Here is a 10744-nt window from a genome sequence, read left to right as displayed (position 1 = left end):
TGGTTCAACCCGTGAGGTCGACTGTCACGTCTTCCCCGGTCCCTTACATGTTGTCCCCTGGGATTGACCATTGTGAACTGACACAGACAAGACTACTTGTCTCGTCACTGACCTGTCCATGCCTCTACATAACAGTAGCAGAACCATTATTTGGGTAATCTTGATCAGTCCCATCTTTATTGTGGTTATAGGACATTTGAACAATAGTACATCTCTTTGGTCTGTATCTTGTGACATGTGGAGGTGTGTAATCACAACAGTGTGCGGTAAGAGGGGTTTCACCACTGAGACATGTACGCCATCTTGTGTCCAGACATTGAACTGCACCTACAGGTGGCCATGGGCAACAGTGGATGCATACGCTATGACAAATGTTACGCCTGAAAAGAATGTTATAATCTTACACACAAACACACACACCACACACAAACATACAGGGGCGTAGCTATAGGAATTATGGGCCCCCCTCCACTTTCCTCTCCTCCCCACACCACCATTATTCCATCTATGACAAACTTTGTCTGTCTACCCATCCACAACTCAAACACCCCTCCACACATTCATTTATTGATCAATTATCAGACACATTCCTAACAGAAGTTCTGTGTTTTGAGCGCTATACAGATACTGCCATAACCAACTTTCAGTAGTAGTCCCCTGTTTAAAATCCGTCTAGGGAGGACAACTTTGTTTTAGTCTGTACCGGAAACTAATTGGCAAATTTAGTTCCTGCTTGTTCCAGTTAAGTCACAGATAACACAACACAACAGCTGCTGTCTCACATATTTTTTGGGAATGTTTTATTTGTTTGCAGTTTTGTAGATTTCAACCAAACCCTGTTTCAAAATCAGAGCAGTGTGAAAAAAGTATAAAATATTTAGAAATATACACTTGATAACCACAGGTGTTTTAGTGCTGATATTTTAGCCCCCATGCTCAAAAATATATAGATAGATAGATAGATAGATAGATAGATAGATAGATAGATAGATCTGTCTGTGAGCTGTCAACACCAAATGAGTTACTCATGTTACAATGTAAAGAGTTCACCGCTGGTAGCAGGTGTACATTACTGCTGTAATACTGTGCTGACACTATAGGAGATCTACCTCTGGAAAAGGATACAATAGCCTCAGTCAACTTGGTCATTTATCATCTTCTCCTCAGTGGTTTTCCTACATCTTTGACACAAATGAGGCAATGTGATCTTGGCCAAACCGCTTACTAGTAAATTATTGATTGTGATAAAACATGAATGACTCAGTAGCTTTTTTAAAGTAATGTAATTGTTGTGCTTCATTTGCCACTTACATATAATTGCAAGCCATACAGCTGAAAGTGTGTGACACTTGTTTTGTGTCCTGGATGTGAATGGATATCAGCTAACTTCATTAGTTGGTGGCTAGAGCCACAGATGGGTGTTTCCAATGCACGGGTTTGAAATCTGAATATAAATCATTTTGTGTATTTTGAAATGTGTATTTTGCAGGTGTCAAAAGTAGTGTCATTTGTCACAAGAAAGAGATTTTAAAAATAGTATTTAGAAAACATATAAAGCCCTTGTAGTGTAAAGCTACTTGAACAGTTCAGTGCTGCAATAACCAGCTCATGAGACCATTCAATGATAAAAATTGATCAGCAACTGATTAGCCTACATTGGAGGCCTCTGCTCAGACCTGTAGGATTCTTACAGCTATATGCACCAGTCAGAAGAAACAAGGATGTTGCTCTTTTGAAATGTTATCATCTACTTTCTTCTGTACATCCAGTCTCAGAAGCCACATGTCCTTATATCATCAATTGGTCAAGTCTGTAGCCATTCAAAGCTTAGAGCGAAAAAAAAAAAAAAAAAAACTACTACTACTACTGCTACTGCTACTAGTTGCTGTTGTTATTCTGCTGTAGAATCTGTGTAAAAACTGTTGTTCGTGGATGTTTGGAAATTAGTATTTCAATCATTCAGTAGCCTAATACATGCATTTTAAACAAGCATTTCCACCCAGTAGGCCTATATTGTAATGTCTTATATTTTGTTAAAGAGTAGGCCTATTTGTAATGCATAACACGATTTTGATATACCTTTGCCCAATTCTGACTAAAGTATCTTAGGCCTATCACTTAATTAATTGATTTCTTAAGTCTGTGTCAGATTTGGTCTTTTCAGACTCTCCAGAAACAGCATAGTAGAGGACAAATAGCCTAGGTATTTTAACTAATTGTACTTGACAAATATCGAATGATCACGTGTTATTCTGTTATAACACATCTAAATGGTGTTTTTGCTATGCTCTGTGTAATACTGCGTTATATTCTGTGTTTTGCCCCAAAGTAATTAGACAATATCTGACCAACAGTTTTTGCCATGGGAACCTTTCTTCGCGGTTATATCGCACCTTTAGCGGGACGGTTTTCGCGGGTGGACACACAGTGAACTTTCACCCCTCAAACTGACTTATTGTTTTGATTTAGCAGGTTAGCTTTTCGCATCAATGGTGGCGAAACGGCTGGCGCAAAGAGAGAAAAACTAGTAGCGCTCTTTGGAGGGTTATCCCTAAATTTATAAAGCCAACGTAAATAATGAATCTGCTGACGGGGCACCAGCGCTGTTGTTGAAGCAGAAACGATGATTTCTCCGAGATAAGCTAACGTTAGCTGGCTGGCTAACGTAGCGTACGTAGCGCTGGTAACAACATCATGATGAGGAACAGTGTGTAGGAGCGACCGACAAGACAACGGATCGCGCTGTTTTCCTGGTTGTCAACCCCAGATTGCCAGGATTATTCTGTCTGCCTGTCTGGATAGCTATACAACGGCTTTTCCAATCGAAACAAGCCACATTTCACTGTCTGTCTTTGAATAGGTAAGTGCAAAGCTTTCGGATGCCAGCTAACGTTAGTGATACTCATAGTCCCAAATCTGATTGCTTGCATGTGTGATCTTTTGCTATCAAGACGGTTTTAGAGTTCATTTCCAGACCCCTTTCCTTTCCTGGCCCTTTTTGTTGGTTCTAGTGGTTGTCACAATAATACATGTGGGAATGTCATTGCAGTGTTGGACACTTGCATCACTCTCTTTCAATGGGCGAGGAAAAGCCGGACACGTTGGACTTTGTAAAGGATTTCCAGGAGTATCTCAGCCAGCAAACTCAACATGTGAACATGATATCAGGCTCTGTGAGCGGCGTCAAAGAGGCGGACGAGCTGCCAGCCGGTAACTGTGTGTCATTAACTGTTATGAGCGTTCCCATTTAGATTCAGCAATCTGTAAATGTAACACGGTTTATTTTGAAACTGTGACAATATGTTCTGTGAAGCTGAGAAATTCACCGTGACATCATTTGTAGCCATGATCTGATGTCCGGCTGTAAATGGTTAACAAAATTTGCTATTTCATGATCGTCTTAAGTCATTTCCTGCCAGTGTAATTAGACATGATCATCCTTATCCACGTGATCCTTCAATAAGCCTGTGATCAACTATCTTAGTATAGATGTGCTGAATTATGGCCGATTGTGTTTGTTGACATAAACGTTATTGCCAGTGTCCTGTTGTTATTGTATTGTGAAAGTCGTTGTTTGTCAGATTCAGTTATGAGATTAATAAAGAGTGACATGTCACATAGATGTAGCTATAAGAGCCAAAGAGTTAGACTACAAAGTGATTTGCAATCCAGCGGAATACCAGCTGCCATCCCTCACAGAAATTCATGAAAATCAGCTGTTCATGAAAATATGACACTACTGCTGAATCTATTTTTACCTGGATGGCAGATTAAAACCATAGTTTGTATCATATCTAGCCTCCCCTTTTGCTTTACATTAATGATTGTGTCTGGCTGTCTCTGTATGCAGACTGCAGTCAGAATGGGCTGGATCACCCGTCAGTGGACATGTCGCTGGAGGACAGCTCAGGGATCCTGGTGGATGGCTTTGAGAGGACCTATGATGGCAAACTCAAGTGCCGTTACTGTAACTACGCCACCAGAGGCACGGCGCGACTCATCGAGCATATCCGCATTCATACAGGTTAGTGTTAACGGGTTCTGGGAACACCACACATGCTGTTTAGGTCCTGGTAATGGCTGCGGTTCAGAGCTTCCATCACTTCTATCAAATAACTATGACAAGGTTTTATTATTTAGCCTACTGGCTTAACTTTTCCCTCTTAATGTTTGTTTTCCTCAATCAAACAGGAGAGAAACCCCACCGCTGCCACCTGTGTCCTTTTGCTTCAGCCTACGAGCGCCACCTGGAGGCCCATATGCGATCTCACACCGGCGAGAAGCCTTACAAGTGTGAGCTGTGCTCCTTCCGCTGCAGCGATCGCAGCAACCTGTCACACCACCGCCGCCGCCGCCACAAGCTGCTGCCGATGAAGGGCGCCCGCTCACTTTCCCATAAGAAGATGCTTAGTGTCTTGCAGAAGAAGGCCAGCTCACTGGGCTACGGCCGCCGGCTCCTCATCAACTTCAGCCCCCCTTCTATGGTGGTGCACAAGGCTGACAACATGAACGACTTCTCCCACGAGCTGCCCCACCTGCGCCAGGAGACGTATGATAACCAGAGTGGGGTGGGTGAGGACGGGAGCTCCAGGAACGAAAACCACCATCACCATGATATGGTCATGGACAACCCCCTGAACCAGCTGTCCACCCTGGCCGGCCAGTTGGCCAGCCTCCCCTCTGACTCTCAGGCCCAGGCTCAGCCTCCCATGTCTCCCGGAGCCGAGTCTATGGTTGACGAGAAACCCTTCCTCATCCAGCAGCCGCACCCTGCCACGGCTCCTGTGGCTGTCTCGGCCAGCATGGCGCACGCCTCCTCCTCTTCCCCCATCACCCCAGAGCCCAGGGCCCCTTCCCACAGCAACTGCAGCCCCGGAGTGGGTCCCTGCAGTGAGCACAGCGGGTGCACCAGCACCCCTAGCATCACCAACAGCCAACCCAGCACCCCGGCCCCGGGCCTGTCCGCCCCGCCCCAGGACCCCCACATGCTGCATCATTGCCAGCACTGTGACATCTACTTCCCTGACAACATCCTCTACACCATCCACATGGGCTGCCATGGCTACGAGAACCCCTTCCAGTGCAACATCTGTGGCCACAAGTGCAAGAGCAAGTATGACTTCGCCTGCCACTTTGCCCGGGGACAACATAAGTAGGGCTGAAAATCTTTTAAAGGACTTTTAAGGGACAGAGCTTGGTTTTATTAATTCCACAGTGATTTTATTTATTGCTGTTTAACTTAATGATTCTGGCCTTGATGTAGCCTAGCCTTTGGAAGTTTTTTGTACTGACGTTGATTTAGAGAGGAAAACCTTTAGAAAATGTCAACATGTAGATGGTTTCATTTTGTATAATTTAAGGTGCCCATTCAAGTGTATTACAAAGGGATGTAGTGATGGTAAAAAAAAAAATCCTATCATAACAGTTTTAATTATCAACACTCCTTGAGTAATATCTAAACATTGCTTAGGTGATACGAACACAGGACTGAAACTGTTGACCTTAGAGTGATCTAACTTGAACCTTGTCTAAATTATTTCAGAGTGCTTGGTGCGTTACTAATATTTCTTTACAGTGCCTGACATATTCACTTTATTGTGTGTCCTAGTAAGAGAGGACTGTTTATTTGAATATGAATGGATATTATGGTATAATATCGTTCTACTTACTGTAATGGATTGGCCCAGAACCATAGAAAAAGAGTTTGGTCATTGTAGTTTTCAGTGGTAGCCATGATGGCACCAAAATTCTGCTCCATGAATGCTGCTAAGTAACTTTGGATTTAATGCCAGCTGCATTTTATAATGTATGCAACATGGCATCCATAGTACAACCTGGCCAGACTCTTTCTATCGGTGGTTTTTGGTTGGCCAACAAAGATGTTTAACTGGGTTTTGTTAAACTTGCATTGTTTGTGAAGTTCCTCCACACAGTGCCCTTCCTTAACCAGCACCGTGGCAACTTGACGCACAGTTTGCTAAATGGGTGTTGCATAGCCTTTTAAATACCTTATGTCACATTCTGACCTTTTGATATTGTATTAGGTCACTTTGATATCCAGAATCTCCACCTTTAGAGCAGAATCACCATGTCTTGTGTCTCCTGTGAACACTGTTTTGTTCAGAATTGCCACGTAGCACCAGGGATGCCATGTTTTAGCCTTTGTGATAACACGCCTTGAGATTCCCCATTTATCATATGGATCTCAGTGCTTTTCTGAATATTTACTGAGTATTGTATTCTGAGTGGTTGGATAGATGTTCAGTGTCAAAAAAGTGAAATAATGTTGCAGTGAAGATTGCTGCTTTACCAAGGTTGTTCATTGTATTGGATAATGTTGTCTGTTGCTTAGCAACATGTGTGGAGAACATAGTTACTGTTTCTAGGACCAACTGCTTGTCACCATGCTTACCAGTAATAAGGGCACCCAGAAATGACTGCCTTATGTTCTCTCAGTGTGTCGTAGGTTGATAGAAAATGGTGAATGTTGAAGCGTTTTTGGCGATCACTTTCTCGCTCTGGGATGACAAATCATTTTATTGTGAGATGGATTAATCTTAACTAATTTATAAGTAAAGTGTTTTCTAACTGAGCTGCACTTTGTCTCTGGTGTTTTTATTTTCTCCTTCTCTGCATTCAAGAACTGAGTGACCAATAATTTGAGTGTTACTATGTGATGTTAAGTCAAGACTGACTTAATGGAATACACAAACAGATTATCTTTTGATGATGCTTTTAATCAGATAAAATGCTAGAGAAGAAAGGGTAGTGATTATAATTCAATGCCACAGTGAACAAAATGGTAAGACCACTAATGATTGAAGCTGGTCATTGAAGGATCAAATTAAGCCTTGTCCTCCTCCTTAGGAGCCCCATCATCCTGCTTCTCAAGGTCTGGGGAGGAGAAGAAAACCATTAAATGTATTTGTGGTAATGGAGCTACTGTATATTTATGCAGAAAACAGCAACATTCTTATTGTTAACCTAATACGATACTTCCACTAATCTGCTATTGGTATGAAAACCAGGTACAAATGGCTGCTGACCTTTGAGTTGGATGGGACCCAGGACCAGAGTTTGGCTCTCGTGTGCTGACTCCAGGTCTCTGGCCTTGCGTTTGGAGCAGCCACGGCGGCAGCGGGAGTTGTAGTCAGAAGCTGGACATATGAGGACCTTACACTGCAGGTACACCGACTCATGGGCTCGCAGAAACTGGAAGGCCTGGAATGTGAAACGGGCGAAGCTACGGGTACCGGAGTAGTAGGCGTAGTAGGTGTTGTCCCTCTGACATCTGAAGATGAAACAGAGCATTACTGGATGACACAGGGAGTGTGAATGGGTAAGAACAACACATAAGTTGAACAGTGTCACTGAGCCAGAAGAGGAAGCTTGGGTACTTGTCTAAGTCAAGTCAAGTTTGTGTATTTATAAGCCCTTTATCACATGCATGTCTCAAAGGACTGTACAGAGAACGAGCCTAACTAGATCTAGCTGATCAACAATCAGCCATACGACAGAATGATACAAGACAAACATCAGAAAAAGCACAAGAGCACACAAAAGCAGATTTTAGCAAGATATAACAGCCCACCTATTCTACATAGCCTAACATACCCCGCACCACCAGCCTTAGACCCTCACTAAGAGTTTAAATGTTTTCAATTTCCAGCGTTCATTATGCAAAACAGCGCATTCTTTCCTTTGAAAACAACAAGCAGTAAAAAGAGGTGTCTGGTTAATATGCAATCATGTTCCTTACTTTAGTTACTTTACCTTTACAACCAGAGTGAGCAATCAAGCACTGCACGCTCTCTTTGGAAGTCTCTTTACCTTTATGTAAAACCTTCTGACCGATCCTCGTCACCATGTCATCTTACCCGTTACGGACGAGGTAGTAGGCTCTGGTGTGGAAATCATGGGGTGAGGGCGAGGCCACACACGTGTCGAGGAAGAGGACCAGGCTGCTGTCATCCCTCCTCAGGTTCACTTGGACATACATGTTCTGGTTGAGGGTCACTGTGTATGGAACTTCAGTCACCTGATAGAAGAGAAAACGCAAAACCAAAATGTCAGCCTGTTTGTTCTCCCATTAAAACTGTGTACAATGCAGACAAGAACAAGTGCGCTAATTTATACATTTTTGATGAATAGTCATAGATTGTCCCTGGGTAAGATTTTATTGAAGTCCTTAAGTTGAGCACCTATAAATCACCTTATCTTTACAAACTGGGGGGAAAAAACACTTTCTCATACCTTATAGTAAAAGCTGCTGGAGGTGTAGAAAGCCATGCTGCCATTGAATCTGCCTGTGCCTGTTATGCTGCTGTTGACCACGTCACGGGCAACGTACATGATCTGGACCGTTGTGTCTTGCTCCATTCGACAGTTCACGTTCAGCTTCAGGTGAGACTGGCGTGTGATCTCACCGTAGCTGGAGGTGTACGCACGGACAGCGTTGGTGTACACAACTTTGCCATTCTCAAACTGTTCAAGGTAGAACACAGTAAAAATAATCACACTCAGCTCAATCTTCCACTGAGCTAAATGCCTAAGTCCTGCCATCTCAGTACGTTGTTGGAGAATGATCCTAAACTACAGTAGATTGTTCCTGTCTTCCAGAAGGTGATGGGTTGCCTACCTTTCGAATGGTGCCACAGGTGTTGATTGGGAAGTTGAAGATCACTTGGTATCTGGAAACCTGAGGCCTGCAGTACTGGTCGTTCAAGTACAGATTGTTGCCGTCATAGCCCAGAGAGTTCAGGTAGGACCTCTCAATCAAAATGTTCATGTTGTCCGAGGAACACTCCACACGACCTGATGAAGCACAAGATGTTTACAAGAGCTTGATTGATGTTTAGGATCATGGCCAAAGATTCACCTACACAATGTTTAACTTGATGGATTTTCTTTGGTGTTTGATTTAAGAAGAGGAAGCAATGCAATGGCCCTTTGTTCTGGTTGATTTTAGGATCTATTTTTAGGATGGCTTTTAAATAAAAAACAGAGGAACTGAGTCAATCCAGGTCAAATGTCCTGACAAACATTTAACACACGTAAGACAAACTCGAAATTGCTTGATAATGACAGTATTTAACTTTGTAAGTCTGTGTTTCATAGTGATTTAGCTCGGATTAATCTAATTTCCTGAAAAATCCAATGTCCTATACAGATGACTTAAGTCACAGTAATCTTACCTGAGCTTGACGGAAGAGAGCTAGTGAACTCAGCATTGAACCCTCGGCCAACCACAGAGCCGTCACTCCGGAAGAGCACAGTCATGTAGTTGGAGGAGGAGTGGAAGGAGTCCAGAGTGCCGTTTTCGCACACTTTCCCCAGAGGTCGTGAATTGACAGACGACCCATCGTAGACGGCAATGTAGTCACAGAAGCAGCAGTTCTCCAACCTGGGTGTAATAACATAATAAAGTCATCAGAAGGGTGACAACTTCAAGCAAAACTCAAAATATAATTAATAGTTCAAATGTACATTGCCAGTCAAAAGTTTGGACACACTTGCTTGAATGTCCTATGTTTTTCATTATATTGAAACCATTTTGATAATGGCTTATGCTTAAATGCTTGAAATGTGTTTCTTAGACAAATATAAATAGTGAAGTTGATGCCTATGTATGAATTTCTTTTCAAAGCCTTTGCCTTTTCATCAAGTCAAAGGGTGGCTACTTTAAAGAATCTAAAATATAAGAGATAGTTTTGATTTATTTAACACTTTTTTGGTCACTGCATAATTCCATTTGTGTTATTTCATAGTTTTACTATTATATATACTGGACATTTATTAGATCAGAGCATAATTCTATTCTGCATGAGTATTTTCTGTAAATAAATCAGAATGAGATGGATATGTAATTTCTGTTGTCACACATAAGTTCTTCATTTGTAATTAACATCATAATGCTGGTGTTCACATATAATTGTCATCACCAAACACCCAAAAAAGCAGTCTGTTCTTCACTCACTGCAGGTCGGTGATTGACAGGAAGATTCTTTGGCCATAGGAAGCTCTGAGCTGCCACACACAGTAGGCGTTGTCGTGGTAGTAGCTGGGGTAGTAGGGGCTGGAGAAGGACCCAGAGCCATGCAGGGAGCCTCCGCACGCTGAAGGAGGGCGAGATAGCATGAGTCTCTGTTACAGGTTTCAATCAAAGCCATCTGAGGTTTGAGATTGTATTTGTGCATTTGCAGCAGGCTCATTACAATTGATGAAATACCTGTGGCTGGCACGTCAGTCGTGATTGGGCAATAAGCTGTGTGATGGAAAAACAAGGGATTCAGCATCACTTGGGTGGAAACGGTGCACAGTGACCAGTGGCTTTTTATGCTGAGCTTTGAGGGACAGGATACTTACAGTAGACGTCATAGCAACAGTTGCCATTGTATTGACAAGAGCTCGAGCAGGAGCAGCTTCCCAGGTGCCTGCCACAGTTGTAACGACACGAGGGCCGAGCTGGGAGACATAGGAGGACATTGCAACGTGTTACTAATCACACTTTACTGCTTGCAGACTTAAAAATGATAGGTCAATTTATTCATTTAGGTTGCAGAGAGGTTGAAATACCAGTCGTGGGTCTCACAGTGCTGGCTGCTGCACAGAAATCTGCATGACAGAGAGATGTGAATAAATTGGTCATTATCTGAACCAAACCCGCAAATTGCATACTTTTATTCCTCTTCTTCTTACCATGTAATACATAAATTCAGATACAGATACTGTTTATTCTGCAATC

At 42.7% G+C, this 10744-nt stretch overlaps 1 protein-coding gene across 2 annotated transcripts; it reads left to right on the top strand.

Annotated features, from left to right (window-relative positions):
• The first annotated feature begins 2493 nt into the window (after window positions 1–2493).
• On the top strand, window positions 2494–6566 carry ikzf5 (IKAROS family zinc finger 5). 2 transcript variants are annotated; one of them, XM_071520431.1, is made up of 4 exons: window positions 2494–2860; window positions 3050–3210; window positions 3851–4024; window positions 4192–6566. In XM_071520431.1, the coding sequence occupies exons 2-4, from the start codon at window positions 3078–3080 to the stop codon at window positions 5154–5156; spliced, it is 1272 nt and encodes a 423-aa protein (XP_071376532.1). In that variant the 5' UTR covers window positions 2494–2860; window positions 3050–3077; the 3' UTR covers window positions 5157–6566. The 2 variants fall into 2 exon arrangements, with proteins under 2 accessions (XP_071376532.1, XP_071376533.1); XM_071520432.1 differs by lacking the exon at window positions 3050–3210.
• Window positions 6567–10744: the final 4178 nt, after the last annotated feature.

This window comes from Centroberyx affinis, unplaced genomic scaffold (assembly GCF_046629955.1).
Source record: "Centroberyx affinis isolate AG114_WGS23_722 - 3 ecotype Tasmania unplaced genomic scaffold, CSIRO-AGI_Caff_v1 ptg000801l_1, whole genome shotgun sequence".
NCBI classification, from domain to species: Eukaryota; Metazoa; Chordata; class Actinopteri; order Beryciformes; family Berycidae; genus Centroberyx; species Centroberyx affinis.
Note: the sequence above shows the minus strand (reverse complement) of the source record. Positions and strands in the feature narration are given on the sequence as shown.

What these genes read in the sequence shown, in the direction of transcription:
- ikzf5 (XM_071520431.1), top strand. Translation starts at nt 3,078, where the DNA reads ATGGGCGAGGAAAAGCCGGACACGTTGGACTTTGTAAAGGATTTCCAG. An exon ending in GGCGGACGAGCTGCCAGCCG is followed by an intron (nt 3,211 to 3,850) that starts GTAACTGTGTGT and finishes CTCTGTATGCAG; the next exon opens with ACTGCAGTCAGAATGGGCTG. An exon ending in GCATATCCGCATTCATACAG is followed by an intron (nt 4,025 to 4,191) that starts GTTAGTGTTAAC and finishes TCAATCAAACAG; the next exon opens with GAGAGAAACCCCACCGCTGC.